Source organism: Rattus norvegicus, chromosome 9 (assembly GCF_021556685.1).
Source record: "Rattus norvegicus strain SHRSP/BbbUtx chromosome 9, alternate assembly SHRSP_T2T, whole genome shotgun sequence".
In the NCBI taxonomy this organism is placed as follows: Eukaryota; Metazoa; Chordata; class Mammalia; order Rodentia; family Muridae; genus Rattus; species Rattus norvegicus.
In genome coordinates, this window is record NC_141542.1 from 55228167 (window position 1) to 55250301 (window position 22135).

General features: G+C 41.0%; 1 protein-coding gene across 10 annotated transcripts in view; it reads right to left on the reverse strand.

The window, feature by feature from the left end:
- The window catches only part of Tsga10 (testis specific 10), a 106905-nt gene that overhangs the window by 67706 nt on the left and 17064 nt on the right, over positions 1-22135 (reverse strand). For 6 of the 10 annotated variants that reach the window (XR_015628475.1, XR_015628474.1, XM_087564774.1 and 3 more), the window contains exons 2-6: positions 19432-19560; positions 10164-10379; positions 3935-4000; positions 2648-2815; positions 1862-2020 (exon numbers count right to left, since the gene is read on the reverse strand). Coding sequence is in view for 8 of the 10 variants with exons in the window: in XM_087564769.1 (XP_087420895.1) it covers positions 1862-2020; positions 2648-2815; positions 3935-4000; positions 10164-10379; positions 19432-19560 (738 nt within the window). In the remaining 2 variants the exon portion in view is untranslated. 10 annotated transcript variants of the gene reach the window in all.

Here is a 22135-nt window from a genome sequence, read left to right on the forward strand (position 1 = left end):
CATGTGATATATATGTATGTGTATATATGTGTGTGTGATATATATGTGTGTGTGTGTAGCTAAGATAGATGTGGTATATTCCACTTACCCGCTCTGAGACATAAATTGGACCTCAGCACACCTTGGTGGAATATCTGTCTAATGGCATCCACAGTGCTTCTCTCTCTCTCTCTCTCTCTCTCTCTCTCTCTCTCTCTCTCCCTCCCTCCCTCCCTCCCTCCCTCCCTCGCTCCCTCCCGTCCTCCCTCCTCCCTCTCTCTTGCTGTAACTCTCTCGATGCTATTTCTATGTCTTGGTACAGCTACCCTGAGAGAGCTCCACCAGTCCTTGCTCACAGCTCACCATGATCTCTGAACACTTACTCAACAATCCTGAGGCCCCAGACCCCAGAGCTGCCACACATCTACAGATGATTTTATGTCCCACTCTGTTCTCTGACTCTCAGTTTTGATGACTATCTACTCAGTGGGTGTGGTGGTTTGAATATGCTTGGCCCAGGGAGTGGCACTATTAGGAGGTGTGGCCTTGTTAGATTAGGTGGACTACTATGGGCGTAGACTTTAATAAACTCCTAGCTGCCTGGAAGCCAGTCTTTTCTAGCAGCCTTCAGATGAAGATGTAGAACTCTCAGCTCCTCCTGCACCATGCCTGCCTGGATGCTGCCATGCTCCTGCCTTGATGACAATGAGATGAACCTCTAAACCTGTAAACCAGCCCCAATTAAATGTTGTCTATGTAAGAGTTGCCTTGGTCATGGTGTCTGTTCACAGCAGTAAAACCCTAAGATAGATGGTCTCTTGATTTCAAAAAAAAGATACACAACTTTTCAATATCTATATTGGCCATGCCTAAAACATAGATGTGCAGGAATGAACATGGAGGAGAGACTGAAGGAATGACCAACCAATGACTGGCCCAATTTGAAACCCACCCCATGCGAGACAGCCAACTCCTGACATGATCAATGATACTCTGCTATACTTGCACTCAGGAGCCTAGCATAACTGTCATCTGAGAGGTTTCATCCAGCAGCAGATAGAAAACAATAAGAAACCCATGGCCAAACATTAGGCAGAGCTCAGGGAGTCCCGCAGAAGAGTCAGGAGAAGGATTGAAGGAGCTGGAGGGGTCAAGGACACCACAAGAAGACCTACAGAGTCAACTAACTGGGCCCATGAGGGCTCACAGAGTCTGAACCTCCAATGAAAGAGCACATGTAGACTGGACCTAGGCCACCTACAAATATGTAGCAGATGTGCAGCTTGGTCTTCATGGGAGTTCCCCAAACAATTTGGAGTGGTGGCTGTCCCTGTCTGACTCTGTTGCTTGTCTTTGGATCCCTTTCCCCAATAGCTGGGCTGCCTAGTCTGGTCTCAGTGTGAGAGGATGTACTTAGTCTTGATGAGACTAATTGAGCTAGGGTGGGTTGTTACCCCGGGCAGGGTGCTCCCCTTCTCTGAGGAGAAGGGCAAGGGAAGGGGGAATGTGAGAGGAAAGGAGAGAGGGTGGATCTCGGTAGACAGAAGGGCTGCTATCAGGATGTAAAGTGAATAAATAAATTAATTAATTAGTTAATTAATGAAAAATTATTACACTGAAAAAAAGAGTGCCTTGAGAACAGGGCTGTGGATGTAGCCCAGTGGTAGAGTACTTGCCTAGAGTACCCAACCAAGGTCCTGGGGTTTGATTCCCAGCACCACAATAAAAGAAGGAAAAGAGAATATCTTAAGAAGAAATATAATTCCGAGTGTTAGATTAATTTGACTGCCATGTTTACTTGAGGTCATAAAGCCTACACAGTAATTGCAAACCTCTAGAAGTGAGTGCTGTTACTTACACAGTCTGTGTATTGTGTGTTTACCTGCTCATAAAGGAGGAAGGTCTTGTCTCTCTCAGATGTGAGAACCTTGACGTTACCCTGGATTTCTGCCAAATGGCGTTCATATTTTTCCAGCATACACTTGAGCTCTTCACGGTCTCTTGCAGTTGACTTCAGAAGGTCTACATCACAGTTGGCGGCCTAGAATTATTATTTAAGATGGCTCAAGTTCTTGCTCTACTTTCTGCTGCTGAGGCAGAGTCTCAGACAGTTCAAGCTGACCCTGAGCTCACTGTGAAGCCGGGGCTAACCTTGAATTCCTGACCCCACCTCTGCCCACCAGGCGCTGAGAGGATACACCGTGTGGTCAACAGTACTCCTGGCCTGACATTCTCTCACACAGCTCCGAGGAGACAGTGTGGCTGCTGGCAGTGCAGTCTCTCCTTAAGTGACCATAACCACAGTTAAAAGGAATGGAGAACAGCAAAATCGCCTTTTACAACCTCATCCAAAGTGCACCATGCTGGGCTAATTACCCCAACCACACTTTTACTAAGAATTAAGACCTTTGTTGTTCACTGTGCCATCAAACAGACCTGACTCCCAACCTCTCTGATACTGCAATTTATACAAAATCACATTAGTTAGTCCCAAGTTAGATAAATCAAATAATAAAAGTCAGAACTTGAGAAACAAACTAAAAGATTAAAAAATGTCCTCCCGGGGTTGGGGATTTAGCTCAGCGGTAGGGCGCTTGCCTAGAAAGCACAAGGCCCTGGGTTCGGTCCCCAGCTCTAAAAAAAAAAAAAAAAGGTCCTCCAAACCTACCCGAGAAGTTGGTGATGGGCGTCTTGGACTCTTAGATCTATTTCTCATCATTTTTCTCAAATTCTGAGCTTCAGCCTTATAATAATCTCTGTCTGCTTCTAAAGTCTTGACAAAGGAATCAAGTCTAGAAGGAGATGTATTTTGTACTTTTTCAGTCTCTAAAATTATCTTGCCAAGGAGGGAAAAGTTAAGCAATTATTTTAAGCTAAATTATAGCATCCTTTTAAAAATAGAAACACAAAAAAGTCTTCAAAATATTAGTTAATATTTTAAAAAATAGAACATGTAAAAACTTACTATTTTAAAACATCACACCATTTTTTATCATGTCAAACCAGGAGAGGAAGAGAGGAAGAGAGAGAGAGAGAGAGAGAGAGAGAGAGAGAGAGAGAGAGGAAACATCACACCATTTTTAAAGCAATTTTCGCCATTTTGGTGAGTTTTATTTGAATAAAACACTATATTTAGTTAATCATTTGGAGAAGAATATATGCTAGTATATATTATATGTTTATTATATATTTTATTTATATTCAATATGTAATTATATACATACAATCAAACAAACATACATACATAATTAGGGATTTCAGAAACAGGCAGACCTGAAGCACATCTTAGAAACAGAATGACTGACCCTGGAAATCTTCACTACTGTATCACTCTTCAGTGTCTGTGTTCAAGGAACGGATGTGTAATAAATCCTGAACAGTCGTCCAGACATTCAGTAGTCATGCCATGAATGCCCATTCACATGGACATTTAGAAAAACTTTTAAGATATTTTTAAATTTGTTTTATGAATACTGAGAAAAAGTTGACGTGTTTCAGATGGTGTTTTAAGTATTTTAAATAACAGATTAAAATAATTAAACAGAAGACTTTTCATTTCATGCTCTAAGATAAATAAAACATCAATTGGTACTAAGTAATAATTTATAACTTAAAAATAATTATGAAAGACATAAAAGTACAGAAGAACGTACCTTATATATCAAAATTTAAAATTCTGAAGCCACCACTTTAAAGCTAGTAACAGTTAAAAGCTCTTTGCTAAAGCCCACCAGAGGTTATTGCCACCAGCTAGAAGGAAGCAGTGATGGCAGAGAGGCAAGAAGGCGCCCTCTAAGACAGGGATGCCCAGAAGCCTCTCAGTGGGAGTTAATTAGAAAACGCTGTTGTACTGCTCACAAAGGCACAAGTCAAAGGGTGTGTTTAATTCTTTTAGTGACCTACTAACTAAATAAAAATGACTACTTACCACATACTTAGGAAAAAGCATACTTACTGACTTAAGCTTTTTAATTGTATCTTCTAATACTGTTATGTTATTTTGCTGGCAAATGAGTTCAATCTGAAAAATTAGAAATTCTGTCATTTATACTGAAGATGCTTAAATTGGTTTAATTGGAAAGAATATAAAGAGGAAGACATTTAAAAATAAAAGCGTTCACACTGAATACCTTAAGCAGAAGGTAACCTGTCCCCTATGCTTGCCCACCTTCAGCAGTAAAGGAACCCAGTCTTTAAAAAGCAGTTCCTTTATCCAATGTTCTTCATAAAATATTAATTTATTATATTGTACAAAATTATATCATTAACTGGATTGAAATGTTGAGATTAATTATAATTCTGAGGATTGTAACAGGAAAGCAATATAAGACTGGAGTGGGGGCTGGGGATTTAGCTCAGTGGTAGAGCGCTTACCTAGGAAGCGCAAGGCCCTGGGTTCGGTCCCCAGCTCCGAAAAAAAGAACCAAAAAAAAAAAAAAAAAAAAAGACTGGAGTGAAGTATTTTCAAACTCCTATTCAGTCTTCTTTCTCTGATGAACTATTTTAATGCATTACTTCACTCAACCCATGAGACACTTTTTACATCAATTTTATGATTGAGCATATACTCCATTTACAATATAACTATCATCTATAGCTATATATGTCACACATCTATGCCAAATGTTTCAAAACAAATGACTTTTTTATTACAGATACTAAAGTTCTCTGCTTAAAGGCAGCAAAGAAGTTCAGCAAACACATTTATAATTAATTAACATCACATTATTGTCTCATTATCCTGAACTAAGATAAACATATTACAATTTAAATTAGAATTTCCTGGAACAATTAATTACCTTTGCTAGGATCCAAGCTCCGGGCCTCACAAACACTAATTAAAAGTCCTATCAGTAAAATTCAATATAACCCCATTCCATTTTTCTTTATTATCCTTCTAAGATCCTTCTAGAAGTCCAACCGAAGTTTATAAAATATTAAGGGACCCTAATGTTTGGAACATAACTTATAGTTTGTATACGCTTTGTACAACTCTGAATCACTAATTTTCAGGGTTTTATTTTATGTTACCATGATGGTTATTCTTGGTTGTCAACAACATCTGGAATTAGCTAAAGGGAAAGCAGGCAGGCACACCTCTGAAGGACTTTTCTTAATTAAATCATTTGAAGTGGGAAAAAACGAACTACTTCTGGATATTTGAGATAGAAAGATGCACCTTTAATCTGGCCACACCTTCTGGTGGCAGCCTATCTAAGGACATGGAAGGAGTGCTTGCTCTCTACTTGTTATTATTCTCAATGGAGAACAGGGCATTCCTTGTTTCTTCATTCCTACTTCTTTGAGATTCTGTCATATACTGAGGACCAGCTGAGGCATCCAGCATCAAGGATGAAGCAGCTATTGGATTCTTGGACTGTCCGTTGGTAGACAGCCATCGTTGGACTAGCTGGACCACAGCCTGAGAGCCATTCTAACAAATCCTCCTTCCTATATACAGATTCATTTTACAACAAACATATAGAACCTTTATAACAAAGGTGCTAAGCCTACCCTGAAAATAATTATAAATGGCCCAAAGAATAAGTGTTAATCCTGTGTTTTTTGCCTTCCTAACAACTGGTTAGTGGTTGCTTACTGTGTGTGTCTAACGGTGTGATCTGATTCATGCTGGGAAACATGATAAAGAATCTAGGCAAAGAGAGAAAGATGATAGTCAAAATATATATCAAGTACTGCCTATGTCACTCAAAAATACAGAATAACCACTCAGATTCTAAGGCACTTGTGATATTTTTAAGATTTATTTTATGCATATGGGTAATTTTGCCTTCATGTGCATCTGCACACAAGAAGAGAGCATCGAATCTTATAGAACTATAGTTATAAACACTGTAAGCCACCATGTGGGCACCAGGAATTGAACTCAGGACCTCTAGAAGAGAAAATGGCAATCTTAACCATTGAACCATCTTTCTAGCACCCAAGAGATTTTTTTTTAAGCACATAAAATAATTGAAAGTTTTTGACTTTAAGGACACCTAATATTCCAGCTGGGAGAGATAAATTTGCTAGCTTGAATAAGAATGGCCCCCATAGGCCATTTGCACACTTAGTCCCTAGCATATAGAGTTGTTTGAAAACATTACATGGCGTGGCTTTGTTGGAGCAAGTGTGTCATTAGGAGTGGGCTTTGAGGTTTCAAACCATACTAGTCAGTCTCCCCTCTTCCTATGGTTCCCTCTCCTGCCCCTGCAGCCCAGGGTGTAGCTCTTGACTGCTTTTCTAGCACCATGCCTGCTGCCATGCTCGCCACTGTGACGATAATGGACTGACCCTCTGAAACTGTAAGCCAGCACACAGCTAGAAGCTTTCTTTTATAAAAGTTGCCTTAGTCATTCTGTCTCTTCAGAGCAACAGAACAGTAGCTAAGATTTTTTAAGTTAAAATAAGTTAACATCAAGTTATAAATCATACTGACCAAGGAAAGCAGAGCTAAGGGTATTATGATTATGGAAAACAAGACTGGAATTTGGAACAGAGTTATCAGGGAGTCTCCACAGACCGGCATCCTTGAGCAAGGTTTAAATAAGAGGGCACAGGAACATCTGGGTGAACATTCCAGGGAAAGGGTACTGTAACAGCAGATGTCCAAGGGCACAGGAATCCCTAGTGAGTTCAGTGAACAGTAAGGCGGCCAGTGCTGTTGAGGCAAAGTGGAGGAGGGAAACAGTGTGGGAAAGAGCTACACAAAGAATAAAGCTAGGGGCTGCAAAGAAAGCTCAGCAGTTAAAGGAGCTGTGCTCCTGCACCCACATAACGGCTCAGAACCATAACCAACTCTAGTTCCAGGGGACCTGATGCCCTCCTCTAGCCTCCACGTGCATAAGGAACACACGTGACACACAGACACACATTCAGGCAAAACAATCATATACGAAAAATAAAATAATTGTAAAATATATTTTTAAAAAACAGGATATAGATTTTACAAATATAAATATTAAGTTTTACACAGTATTTTCTATATGGTAGGCTCAATTATTTTTGGCTGATTGAATGCCATGTAAAAGTAACAATAATAAAAGGGTATCAGAGATCTGGTTCAATAATGGTCCCATGTCAATTAGGGAGAATCAGTTTTCCCCAGAGATAAGCCTTCTAACTGGTTACCAATACCAACTGGTCATCCCTAAAAATATGTACATACAAGCAACACTAAATGGACTCAGTAGGTTATATTTGAGTATTTATATGTGTAACATAATAATTAAAACAAAGAAGACATGAACTTGAAAGGGAGTGGGATGAAAAGGCATATGGAAGGGGCAGGAGGGGAGGAGGAAGTGGGATATAGTACACACATATGATATTTTCAAGAAATTAAAACATTTTAAAGTACGCATGCTGGGGCTGGAGAGATGCGTCAGAGGTTATAAGCATTTGCTGCTCTTGCAAAGGATCTATTTTCGGTTCTCAGTATCTACACAGTGGTTCACAACCATGCACCATTCCAATTCCAAGAGAGAGATCCTTGGTGACCTCAGCAGGCACTAGGTGGTACATATGAGGTGCATAGACACATGCAGGCAAGGAACTCAGAGTCAAACATAAGTAACGAAAATAAAAAGGAGCCTTACAGTAATAACTATAATATCTCATATAGAATGTATTAAATTTTAAACTCATTGGTGCCATCTTAGAAATGTCTTTTAATTAAAGTCATAATTTAGTTGTGTTCAGTTTAATTGCAAATATCACTGAGCATGATAGCTAGTCACCTTTCAGTGACTTGTGGTTTAGGTTACTTTTCCTTAACACTATCACTGTTAAGTTGTGTTTCAAACAGATGTGTGTGTGTGTGTGTGTGTGTGTGTGTGTGTGTGTGTGTGTGCGCGCGCACGCACACTGACATATATGGTATATGAAATTAACAATGCTAAACTTGCAATTCTACTCTTCGCACTACAGAAGCTGCTGTGTTGTCATGGATGCTAACTGAAGCTGTGAGGACAAAGGCGAAGGGCTGCAGTTTTGATGCGTGCTCAAGGTCTAATGCCACTGCGTAAGAAAGGCCTCCCCTTTAGAGCAGCTTCTAGACAATGCCACTTTGTTTTTCCCTGGATTGGTCTTTCTATGCAGCCCTGTGAACTGCGAACTCACAATTGTCTTGCCTTAGCCTCTCCAGTGCTGAGATTACAGCGTGAGCCGCCACGCCCAGCCCTAGTGGCTCACGTGAAAAAGCAGACTGCAGAAATGTGCAGTGCAGAGCCCGGCTTCTCGGCACTGGTGGGTCACTGGCTCAGGAAATGGAGTCAACGTCACTGTACAGAAGACTCCTGCTGAGGCCCCTCACGACTGCGGGAAGCTATCTGAGAAGCAAGTTCTCTAGTAGTAGTTAGTGCATGACTGCCAATCTGGCCATCACCTTTCTTACAATTTCCTGGGAAACTGAAGCACAAGCACCACCTCACTTGAAAACTCACTTAGCTTCTGGGGCAGCGTGTTACATAGCAATAAAGCACACTAGTAAACAAAGGCAGTTTAATGCAAGAGGTTACTGCATGAATACTTAGAAATAAAACCTACCAAAATAAATCCTTCTCAGTGAATAGAAGTGATCCTGTCATTAGCCTTAGAGTCTACTTGTACATATCTGACTATGATAGGAAACAGTAAGAACACAAGCATTCAGCAATCAAATCAGAAATGACTTCAAATTCTCTCCCCAAACTCAGACAAGTGTGTGTAGTGATAACCATAAGCCTACAACACAAAGAAGAGGAGAACAGTGCTGGTGTCCACAACCTAATGGTCCTGCACCTTTCTCTGCTCTGTTCCGCCCTACAGTGTCCTAAGGTTGTTGCTCTCCCACTTCAAGGTGCCAATCCTAAAGCCACTCCTCTTTGATTTACTGTGCTTGCCCACATTCTCTCTCCAGCAACACTACCCCAAAGATGCTGGGAACCTCTTTCTCAAAAGCTCAAATAGCTTTCAGTTTTCCAAGGTAGCAGAAATTCTACACCATACATGAATACCATTTTTCTAGAGACATTCTTTTCTGAACCAGGCAAAATTTCAACCTATGAATTTAATATTTCATTTTTACTTAAAGCCTATGCTTTATAATTCAGAGGGTTTCCATTCCTGGAGTTCCTCCTTTTAACCCCAAGAATTTACCCTGACACCTACCTCCTCCCTGCTCCCATCTGCTCAGTAGACCCTAAACAGCCTCTAAAGTAGATGCTTTCTGTAAAGAGCACACTCAGGGTTGGAAGTCAGCCAGTCATGTTACCTCTTCAGTCTGGGAAGGAGTCAGTTAATTTTTAATGTGAAGAATGAAGGACAGTAAAACTCTCAACTTGACAATGTTCCCAGTCAAGATGAAGACTGTACTCTGTTAACCACTAAGCTATGCTTGAAAGGTCAAAATAAACTGACCAGTTTATTGGGAAGTATTGAAAATGTACAAAGTGCTTTTAGAGCCTTTTCAATACTTGTGTGGTGACCATGTGATGTACATCATTACAGGCTGGAGATAAGTCCCAATCCTCACTGGGACTTCTAGGGTCTTCTCTAGCCAAAGTCTTACAGATTAGTGTCCTCAAATGAAAGGACTGAGCTTTATATGTTACGAAATGTAAAGGTGAATTTTAGAAGTTAAATTTATAGTTCTTGACATAATAAAGATCTTCCTACACAAAAACTAACTCTTAAGTCAACCAAGATGAACATATTAGCAACATAAAACACTTCTCTTTTGGTTAAAAGTCAAATGATAGACCATTGTGTGTACAAATTAGATAGAGCCAGGCATGGCACCTGGAATCCCTGTCCTCAGAAAGCTGAGGGAGGCAAGAAGATCCAGAGTTGCAGGCAGGCCTAGGCTAGAGAGCGAGCCCGGTCTAATGAAGGCGGGGGGAATGCATCCGTCTGCAGAGATACAAGGAGAAGAAACGGGAACGCAGAGCAGTACTGTGTATACAGACTATTCTTCTTGCTTTGAAATTTTCAGAATAGCATCATAAAACTTAGGGGGAAATAGGAGCAAGAAAATTATAAAAAATAAAGTATGAGAAAAATATAACTTAATCCTTATGATAAACAATATAGGCCAAACTACAAAGCTTCTAAATTATATGAAATTTTCACTTTTCCAATTTTCTTTCACAATCTCATGTTTAAAGCACAACCAAGACATTATCGGTGGTAAATTTAGTTACCTTTGCTTCTTCAAGTTCCTTGTCGGCAGTGTCCACCACAAAATTCTTTTCTTTTTGCAATTGCTCTGCTAGTTGGTCAAGTTTAAGCAACTCTTTACAAAGATGCTCATTGTGGTTGGTTAGATCATCTACTTGAGTGCTTACCACCTCTTTACTATCCAAGAGTTTCCTAACACATTCTTCCAGGTCATGATTTGTCTGTTTGAGATCTTCAATCTGTTATAATCAGAAAGAAAGTAATCACGTTAAGAGAGTCCCTTAGCTTCCTTCTGAGAAAAGCAATTGGGTGTTAGAATCAGAAATTGCTTAACTGACAAGAACACCTACCTAATGGTACAGTCTTGGTGTCTTTTATCATTTTGTACCATGTGAATATTACCTATCTGGAAAAAACCACTAAGTGAGAATATGAATTAAATAACTAATCAGTATGGTAAGGGTCAAATCTAGGTCGCCATGCATGGCTGGGAAGCAGCCTAAGCCACAATCCCAGCCACCAAATGATTTTTCTTAATAACTGCATCTTTTGTATCAAATTTCAGGGGTTATATTTTAATAGAAATACTATCAGTGACGGTGCATGTCTCTAATTCCAGCACCTGAGAGGCAGAGGCAGGCACTCTCTGAGTTTAAGGCCAGCCTGGTCTACAGAGTGGATTCTAGGATAGCCAGGGCAACACAGAGAAACCCTGTCTTGAAAAACAAAACAAAGCATAACAAAATTAGTGCTTTAAATAGCTTTAAAAAATACTTGCAATTTCTCTTTTCAGAATTTCACATAGCATGTGATACATTACACTCATGTTCTCCCAGCCCCTCCTGGATTCCACTCCTATAAGTAACCCTTACTACTGCCTTACTATAGCTTTCTAAGCAAATTATTGTTAAAAATGTCCAAATAACCAGGCATGATGGCATATGCCCATAATCCAAGCACTCAGAAGGCTAAGGCAGGATGATCACATCATGACTTTAAAACTAACCTCGCTATATAAAGAGACCTTGTCTCAAGGGGGAAAAAGCCAAATAATTTATCTGCAGTAAAGAAATTAAAGTTAATTTGAATAATTAATGACATTTACTTCTCAAGAATCAAATTTCTACTTGCTGTTCAAAACTGTTAACTCTTTAGAAAAGTCCTTTTGAACACAATAGCTTATTTGCCTAAACTAAATGCCACATCAATCTGGTATCTGCTGATTAATAAGGAGGACAACAGTTTCCAACCCAGTATCAAACTATCAATAGGTGTAAAAAGACATGGACACACACACACACACACACACACACACACACACACACACACACACACAGAGCAGACTCACTGAACAACAGGAACACCAGAAAGCACATGGAACTCCAAAGACCCCAAGGACAGACTAGATGCCTACTGTCAGAGAACTTTGGTTTCGTTGAGGCACAAAGCATTCAGCACAATAATAGGGAAGCTTGTGAGTCACTCATATTTAAGTTATCTACAGAGCACACACTATATTCAAGACCCTGTGATGGTCTCCTTCAGAAGGTTAACTCAATTTAAGTAAGACGTATGAGCAACCCTACTCCCTGCACCCTGCACCCCCCCCCCCTCCGCAAAGCAATCTAAGCCTTTGGGTAGCACCTGAAATTGCTAAACGTCTAGGCTTAGTTTTGAGTCAGTCAGCCTTAGCCTTGAACGTTTCAAGTAACTGCAGAGGTAACTTCTTTCAAAACTGAAAGTACTTTAAAGTATAAACTGTATTTGTCCCTCTATGAAGAATATCCTATAGTTCATGAATTATTCCTTTTTCTGTTTTTGTTTTGTTTGTTGTTGTTGTTGTTGTTGTTTGGGTTTTTTGTTTTTTATTTTGACATCTGTGTACTTTATTTCATTTTGTAGCAGAGTTACAAACATCAAAATGGTTTTACTTAAAAACACAAAACTGTTATAATTCTCAAACATTCTACTTATTTATTTTAGTAGATAATAGCAAAATAGAGATGCCATGATGAATAAAAAGAATCTTAAATGAGATTTTTAAAATTCTTACAATGAAAACTGTAAAACTATATGTATGAACAAGAAACTAGTTAACAGGAGCACATATTTGTGCATATACATAAACATTATATATGAACAAAAATATGTTTTCTATATTAACAAATATAGTATTTCATACTTGCCTATATTTTATTCATGCACACAAAAAGATTTTTGAAGTACTATAAGAAAATGGAAGTAATATCTAATACCAAAAGTATTTCACCAGAAAGGCATAAATGGCAGCCAATAAAAATGTAGTAACACAACTTGTTCTTCATTCTTTCAACAAAACATGTAACACATATCTAAAGCATAAGATAAATCACTCATATTTTATAACTATCCATAAATATACTAAAGATAAGCATCCATAAGACTTGTTCAACTTTATCTGGTATTCAACAGAGCAATTAGCTTTTTTTTTGGATATTTCTTTATTTACATTTCAAATGTTATTCCCTTTCCCAGTTTCCTGACCATAAGCCCCCATCCCCCCCTCTATAAGGGTGTTCCCCTCCCCATCCACCCATCCTTACCGCCCCCCTCCCCTGACATTCCTCTGCACTGGGGGTCCAACCTTGGCAGGACCAAGGGCTTCCCCTTCCACTGGTGCCCAGCAAGGCTATTCTCTGCTACCTATGCAATTGGAGCTATGGGTCAGTCCATGTATAGTCTTTGGGTAGTGGTTTAGTCCCTGGAAGCTCTGGTTGGTTGGCATTGTTGTTCTTAAAGGCTTGCAAGCCCCTTCAGCTCTTTCAATCTTTTCTCTAATTCCTCCAACGGGGGTCCTGTTCTCAGTTCAGTGATTTGCTGCTAGCATTCACCTCTTTATTTGACATGTTCTAGCTGTGTCTCTCAGGAGAGATCTATATCCGGTTCCTGTCAGCATGCACTTATTAGCTTCATCAATCTTATCTAGTTTTGGTGGCTGTATATATATGGGCCATATGTGGGGCAGGCTTTGAATGAGATTTTTGTTTTTTTGATACATGGTCTCACTTTTAGCCTTGGCTCATCTGGAACTCCCTGTGTAGATCAGGCTGGCCTCAAACTCAAGAAATCCATCTACCTCTGTCTCCTGAGTGCTGGGATTAAAGGTACGCACCATCATACCCAGCAATGAATTATCTTAACTAAATATGTTGCAATGTCATTCATTATTCTAAATGGGTCACGTTAGGAAGTACACAAGGTCATTACGGTAATCCACCCATCACTGTGGTACTTTGTGAATCATACTAACATGTGAGATTTAAAGTCTACATGATCAAAACCAGGAAACAAAAATAGGAAGGGGAATCTATAAATACACAAAGAACTTCCCCAGTTCAATCTTTTACGGTGACTGGCCTGAATTTCTCCCAATACCTTCTCTTTTGGCCTACTTCCATATACCAATTAAAGAAAGTTCTCTGAACCACTAAAAGGACTCATAGGAAATTTGAATATATAGTTGTTTTTAAAATAGTGTGTATAGCTATAAAAGTTGGACTTATTTTAATTTTAAAAGAAATTTTTTGAAAATGTAAACTGGAAGTAACCGTGTCACTAAGAATTGTGACCCCAGCCTTTCTCATCTGTGCACTCTGGGTTCACTGTCACCAGTGTGTGCACCTATGTTGCAGACACACTATAACACTTCCTGTAATGGTCTAGAAACATTTTTATATATTTTTTATTTACATTTCAAATGTTATTCCTTTTCCCAGTTTCCTGTCCATAAGCCCCCAGCCCATCTCCCTGGTCTAGAAACATCTTAAGTATTATAGTGCTACATCCTATATATCATAAAATCATCTTCATGATCAGTGTCAGGAAAACTTCAGGGAAGAAACTGGCTCTTTCCTGACCTAACAGGTAAAGAGTGTTTAACATTTTCTTCCTGCTTCCTGTATACCAAATGTGCAGCCCAACTGCTGGGAACCTGAACAAAAACCTCATGCTAAACTACCTGCTCTCCATTCTACCACCAGCTCTTCACAAAGCAAACTGGAGTCTTTCCTGGACACTGTGACACAATTCCTGAGAGAATAACTTAAGGTGGACACAATTATCTGGGACCATGGTTCTTGAGGGTCTATGAAGGATGTGGCAGAAGTTTCACATCAAAGTCATCCCAAGAAGCAGAGCACTCAGGCAGGTTTAACCTGAAAGGTCCGCCCCCAAGTCACTCACTTTCCAAACTTAACCCAATCTCTCAAAGGTTTCTCAACTTTCAAACACTGTTCCAGCCAGGGACCAGGTGCCCAGAAACTTTCAACCTCTGGAGGACATTTCACATTCAAATCATCATACCAAATTTCTTCATTTTCCCTACCTTTCTTCTCTCAGGTACTGTGATCAATAGTGTGCTATTTTTAATAAGCTGTAAGATGTGAGTGTTGAACAATTCCAACAATTCATCTGTCTTCACAGTTCTGTTGTATAGGTTATTCTGGAGTAGTGTGTGGCCACACAGGTGTGCATTCACATGTATGAGCAGGCGGGGTGAAAGGGTAAATGTACACATGTGTACACATGTGTACGCATGTGGAAGAGAGCGTGTCCTCTTTAACTGCTCTCCACCTTATGTACTGAGGCAAGGTCCCTCACTTTAACTCACTGCTCCCAGATTTACCCCGTCTAGCTAGCTAACTGACTCCCGAGTGCCAGGGCTATCAGAAGGCCACCAGCCTACTCAGCATGGATGCTGGAAATCTGAACTTCATTTCTCATGCTTGTACAGCAAGCCCTCCACCTCCTGAGCTGTCTCCTCAGCAACCCCTCCATGCTATGAAAATGTGTGGTGTGTACTACATATATGCTCATACATGTGCAGGCCAAAGACAACTTCAAATGTCACTTGTTAAGCACTGTCTACTTTGGCTTTTTATAGACAGGTCTCTTGGTGTCCAGAGGACCCCAGGGATATGCCTGCACCCACCTCCCCAGAGCTGGAATTACAGGCAGAATTATCACCATGCCTGGCTTTTCCACAACAGGTTTTGTGGTTTAAACTCAGGTCTTTGTATATGCATTATATTGAATTAACTTCTCAGCTCTTTCTTAGTATTTTATAAGATGCATTAAAATTATTTATTTACCTGTCCTTTCCCCTAACTTCTAAGCAAAATACAGAACTCCTTTATGCATCATGAATTATGTATTCTGTACATAATGCTCATTTTATGTTAAGTGGGCAAATAAAACAAGTATATCATTGATAAATACATGAAAATCCTCCTTGCCCCCGACAGTAAGCCTGCTATTATTCAATTCACGATATAAGTACTTTAGAAGAGGCAGGCTGGAGTCCTCCATGCCTGGAATCTGGTGCATGTGCATCACTCTGTAAGTTCCAATGGACGTCAGTATCTCAGCTCGGCTAGGCCCTGCTGCCTTGAATGCACAAGGGCTCTCTTTGGGCAAAACCTCCTTGGTGATACAGTTTTCCTCAGCAGATATCTCGGCTCCTTCAAAACTCCAACGTCCTGAGTCTTTACCACAACTTGGAATTCACCTTCAAAGCTTCATGCAAAGTCACTGAAGGATTCCCTGTAGGGAATCTGATCATGCTACTCGCTGCTTTCCTTTCCAGACTTTTGTCAAAAATATTGGTGTAAGCCTCCAAGGTAACTAGAATTCTTACCTTCTGCATGCTGCCAAATTAGTACGTAGATGATCTTGTGTTGTGTTGTCAGCTCAAGAACTGGGACCCAGGGACAGCAGCTTGAGTAGCCTCAGAGTGCCTGTGCACTGAAAATCCTTCCCTAGGTCGCCTCAAAGAAAAATCTCTGAAATGGCTTTTCAGTTTTGCATCCTGGAGCCTTTCATGCATCAGGTGTCCCCTCCAGGCACCTCTTGCCGCAGTACAAAGCGAGTGAACGGCTCTTTAACAATGTGTGCACACGCTTCTGCTGCAGTTTTGAACATGTGCATGCTCCTAAACTGCATGTGTTGCACATCTTTCTCCTCTACATCCTGTCCCTCATAGAAACCTGACTGCACATAGTAAGCAACAGGCATGCTACAGCCCAAATATTGTGCAGTCTTGAAGCTTCCTCTTCTGAGATCCGGGGCATTAATTCAATGAAGAGAGTGTTAAACATGTGCAGGGCCCTGGTTTAATTCCCACCACCACACCAAGAACATTTGAAATTTCCTCCACCAATAAATTAGTTCATTACCTTTTAATTCAGCCTTACTGTTCCTGACACAGGCAGAATGCGCTGGTCCACATCTTGGTGGACTAGGAAGCAGAGGGCAGACTGGAAGCATGGGCAGTCCCTAGTGGGCTACTTCCACCAGCCAGGCCCCACCTCCTAAAGACTCCCCCTCTAAAATAGTGCCACAAGCTGGAGACTGCCCACTTGATACAGAGCCTATGGGGAACAATCCAGATTCAAATCAAAGGAGAGGCCTTGTTGAGAAATGAAGTCCTAACTGCTCTGACTCTCCTCTGACACCTCCCTAGCAAGAAGGACGGGTGGGTGCCTCTTACTACAGGGTAGGGCAGATGCTCTGGTGCCCTCTGTGGTCTCTACCGACCTCAGAGACGATGCACCTCCCTACTCCCTGATGGAAATCAAAGTCTTGGTTGTTTACTTAGTTTCCTGTGACACCAACTCTTCTCAGGGGTAGAGGTAAGGAAATGAGGCCAAGGAGAGGCACAGTTGAGGATCCTTGTCGCCACCTGAAAGGATCAAAGTCTAGATGCTGGCAGGAAAGGTCTGCAGTCTTCTTTTAACCTGCTTGCTTTTTAGGCAAGCAGTTATTATCTTAGTCATTCACTTTGTGTTTCTCTGGGATGTGTTTTAAGTCCACATTTTATACATTACCTTATATGTGGATATTAGCCATTAAAAAATGATAACCAAGGGCTGGAGAGGTGGCTCAGTGGTTAAGAGCACTGACTGTTCTTCTAGAGGTCCTGAGTTCAAATCCCAGCAACCACATGGTGGCACACAACCATCTGTAATGAGATCTGATGCCCTCTTCTGGTGTGTCTGAAGATGCTAATATATATATATATATATATATATATATATATATATATATATACACATATATACATATATACATATATATATACACACATATATATAGTCTTTTTAAAAAATGGTAGCCAAGCTCTACAATCCATAGATTCAAAGAAAATAGGTATAGAGGAAGGAACACACAGATAGACAGACAGGCAGACAGGCAGACACATAGACACAGACACAGACACACACACACACACACACACACACACACACACACACACACACGAATCTCCCTGGGAGGGGAATCAGAATAAATATCAAGGGTGAATGGAGTGTGGGGGATATGAGAGTGGGAGGCTGGGGTGAGATATGGGATTTAGGAAGAGAATGAGTGGAGAGACAACTAGGAGTGGTATGGAGACCTAGTGCAGTGGAAAGTAACACTAAAATGGCTTCTAGTGATACTCTGCTCCACTCATACATCAGTGCCTTGTTCAGTCAGCCATCTTCAGAGAGGCTTCCTCCTGCAGCAGATAGGGACCAATACAGAAACCCACAGCCAGGCATTATGCAGTGAGAGAGACCATGGCACACACAGTGCTAAACACGTCTTCATCAAACCCCTCCCCTCAGAACTTAGGGAACCTCACAGAAGATGAAGCACAATCACAGCGCCTGCAGCAGCTCCCTGCACCACAGCTTCAGTTTAGTACTCTTATGAGACTGTGAGAATGAATGGTCTGGTTATTGTGCCCACTCTTGGGGCTCTTTTAGTTTTCTGTTGATTGGCTTGTCCAACTTTCAATACAGTGTGCTTTATTTTCTGTTATTAGATTTTACATGTTTTATGTTTGTTGTTATCTTGTAGAGGCCTGTTCTTTTCTAGTGGCAGACAAAAGGTGAGTGGGTCTGGATGGGAGGGGAGGTGGGAAGCAACTGGGAGGGGTAGAGGGAGGGGAAACTGCACTCAATGTACTATATGATAATACGGTGTAGTGTTTAATAAAAGGGAAAAGTGTTATACTGCTTTATATCTCCCGTGCACAATAGATGCTGTATTTAACAGGAGGAAACAGGAAAGGAGATGATGGATCCACTTTATGTTCCCCAAAGTCCCTGCTTTCCCACCTCCAGAATGAGAGTCTCCTGGAGGCCCTGGCTGGCCTCAAACTCATTGTGAAGTCTGAGTATTACCTTCAACTTCTGATCCTCCTGCCACTACCTCCTGAGTGCTAGGATTACAGGCGTGTTCTACTCTACCCAGTCTGTATGGTGCGTGGATCAAACCCAGGGCTCTGTGAGTGCTAAGCAGATTCTCAATCAGCTGGGCTGTACCTACTCCGGGAAGGTCTGTTTCAGAGCCTTTGTTGTATCATGTGCTAGATGGGCTCAAACCTGTAGCACAGAGCACTCTAGTTAAATCCCTGCTAACTTGGAAATACAAAGAAATCCTGTCTGACATTTGCTAGCTAAACGGCATAACTCTTTAACCACTGGAAATTTAACTGCAGTGTGTGTCAATAGAAATGGCCACTATTTCACATGGTTGTATATGGCCAAGTAAGATTCTGCAGTAAAAGCCAGCGGATAGGGGGCTGGAGAGATGGCTCAGTGGTTAAGAGCACTGACTGCTCTTCCAGAGGTCCTAAGTTCAATTCCCAGCAACCACATGGTGGCTCACAACCATCTGTAATGGGATCTGATGCCCCCTTCTGGTGTTTCTAAGGACAGTAACAGTGGACATAGACACGTAAAATAAATAAATCTTTTTTTTAAAAAAAAGCAGCTGAAGTGCCTGGCACAGTCTCATCACTGTAACTCTAGAATTTGTGAGGCTAACACAAAGGAATTGCTGTGAGTTGAAGGCCAACCTGGGTTGCATAACAAGATCCTGAAAGGAAAAAAATACTGCATAATACATAATTTCCACTCACTAACTCTGAATCTATTATATCAAACTCATTAAAAAGTTGAATGAAGCCAGGCAGTGGTGGTGCAGGCCTTTAGTCTCAGCACTCAGGAGGCAGAGGCAGGAGGATCTCTGTGAGTTCAAGGCTAGCCTGGTTTACAAAGAGAATTCCAGGACTGCCAGCGCTGTTACACAGAAAAACCCTGTCTCAAACAACTAAGCCCCCATCCCAAACTGAGTGATTTTAGAATCTTTAGATTTAAAAAAGCTCTGAATTAGTAATTATTTACTCTACATCTTCTTGCTCTAAAATAAACCCACATGTCGAATTAGTTAGGAAAAGTATTTATGAATACATAAACCAAGGCTAACCTGTAATTTCAGTGTAGAGATGACTCTATCTTGGGTTCTCCCTTCTTGTTCTAGTTGGAAAGTATTCTGGTTTCTTCCAGCTTCAGAAACTGGAGCCCCGAGACCAAACTGATGTTCTTTGGTGGTAACCTAGCAAAAAGAATGAGATATAAAAAAACAGAGCTGTAACTTCTCATTTCAGTAAGTTTTGAAAACCAGTAACAATCTATTTCATTCATATTTTCTACTGTTTTTAACTTTCTCCTCTGTAAAGCAGAGTTTACCAAGTTGTACTTTCTTAAGAATTTATGGTGTAAAACCTGGGGCTAGTGAGATGGTTCAGCAGTTAATGGTGCTTACTCAGAGGACAGTTAGATCCTAGCACTCAAACTGAGGGACGCAGCTCATAAATGCCTCCAGCTCCAAGAGATTTCATGTCTCCTTCTAGCTCCTGTGGCTGTGGGCACCCTTGTACACATGCATGCATATGAACACAAACAAACACACCCACATAAAGTAAATCTTTAAAAACAAAACAAAAGAGATAATTCAATAGGAGAGATATCATGATATCCTTCCTAATCAGTGCCAGTGACATCATGGTTATTGGAGGAGAAACCAATAAATTGTACAGATTTACTAAACCAGCATAATCCCTAACAACAATCTGTACAGACTTGTCCTTACATCCACAGATGAGCATAGTCTTCACCCCTCATCAAGGAAAGCTCTCTGTACAACAGATGGAGATCATGACAGACAACCACAGCCAATCAAACTGCAGAGCTGTGGTTACATCTACAGACACGCCCACACCTAAGGCTCAGGGAACACTGCAGAAGACCAGCAAAGATCGTGAGGGTTAGGGAGTTTGCTGTCTTGAGACTGTGTCACCTAATATCACTGTCACCTAGTACCATCAGAAGCTCTGCCCATAAAATCTGACCAACAGATGTGAGCTGAGCAAGGAAGACACCAATGAACTTCACAGGGAAAAGCCCACAGAGCCTCAGCACCACACAGAACTATAGGCAACTGAGTAATGCTGGGGGCAAGAGATGGGAGCTGGAGAGATGGCCTAGTGGTTAAGAGCACCGACTGTTCTTCTAAAGGTCCTGAGTTCAATAGAAGAGCCAACCACTGGTTGTCCAGTGCCAAACTGTCAGCTCTGAAAGTACACAGTAACAGTATATGAACTCCACAAGTTATAGTTAGAAACACACATGTAGATACAAATATGTATTTACATGTAATGGCAAATGATGGAAAAAGAGATTTGAAGGAGAACTGGGAGGGAAATATGGGAGGCTATAGAGAGGGAAAGGGAAGGGAGAAAAGGTGTAACTAAAATACAACTCCAAATATTAAAAGGGGGGGGGAAGGCAACAGGAAAAAACTGTATCTGTTTTTCAAATAACACTATGCTAGTGAGTGTGCTTTTTAAAGATATATGCCCTGTCCTGTCACTTTCCTGAAGAAATAAGAGTTGGTGGCAAATAAGAATCTACTCCAGACCTGTGCTTGTCAACTGTGGCAGTCATTAGTCATGTTAGCTACTGACATTGTATAGTAACAAATGTTCGCTACTCATCCACTAAAAGCAAAAGAAATATTCTAGCAGAAAGATCAGAAGAAAAGTATGAATACTTACAGAAACATTCAAAAATGCCCTTGAGAGATGTGATATGAATTAAAACAATACTGAGTACTCCCTTTTAACCACCACCATGACAAAGGCCAATTGAGCTGGATATATGATTTTGTGTGTGTGTGTGTGTGTGTGTGTGTGTGTGTGTGTGTGTATGTGTGTGTGTGTAATATGCACATGAGTATATAGATGTGGAGACCACAGAACATTTTGATCACGTTCCGAAACCTTACTGCTTTGTGAGTTAGGTCTTTCACTGAACTGGAAACTCATCATTTTGGCAAGACTGCCTGGCCAGAAAGCCACTGGGATCCACCTATCTTCATTCTCCTACCCTGGGGTTACTTGAATGTAAATCCATGCCTGTTTCTTTTTCCATGAGTGCTAGGGACTCAAACTGTGGTCCTCACACTTGTATACAAGCACTCAACCTCTGAGCTACCTCCCGAGACTAATACATTAGAACCTAACTTCACAACTATACATCATCGTGGATGGTAGTATAAAATGACAGTTTATGGAAAACAACTGTACAAAATCTACTAACACTGAAAGTATACATATAGCTTCCATCCAAGTTATCTCATGTCTGGGACTCTATCACAGATGCAGAGCTACAGAATAACACGTGTTCTAAGTCTTCCAGGATATCACGGGAGCCCAGGACTCCACAGCATTTACACAATATATCTGAGAAATGATGTCATTTAGAAAGTATTAGAATCTTCCTGACTCAGGGCTATCATTCTATTAAAAGTGAGAAATTGTTGATGAGTGTAGTGGTGCAAGTCTTTAAGGGGCAGGTGAATATCCATAAGATCATCTACAAAGCAAGTTCCAGAACATCCAGGGCTGTTACAGAGAGAAACCTTGTCTCAGAGAGAGAGGGGGGGTGGGGGAGAGGGAGAGGGAGAGGGAGACGGAGATGTAGAGGGCCGCAATAACATTCGCCACCACTAGATGGCGCTGGCTTCCACTGCACCCCACGTGGAAGGCCGAGCTAGACAAGATGGCGCTGGCCTCCGCCGCGCCAGCCGACTTCCTTTCAGGAAGTTAACTGTGTGCGCATGTGCAAGA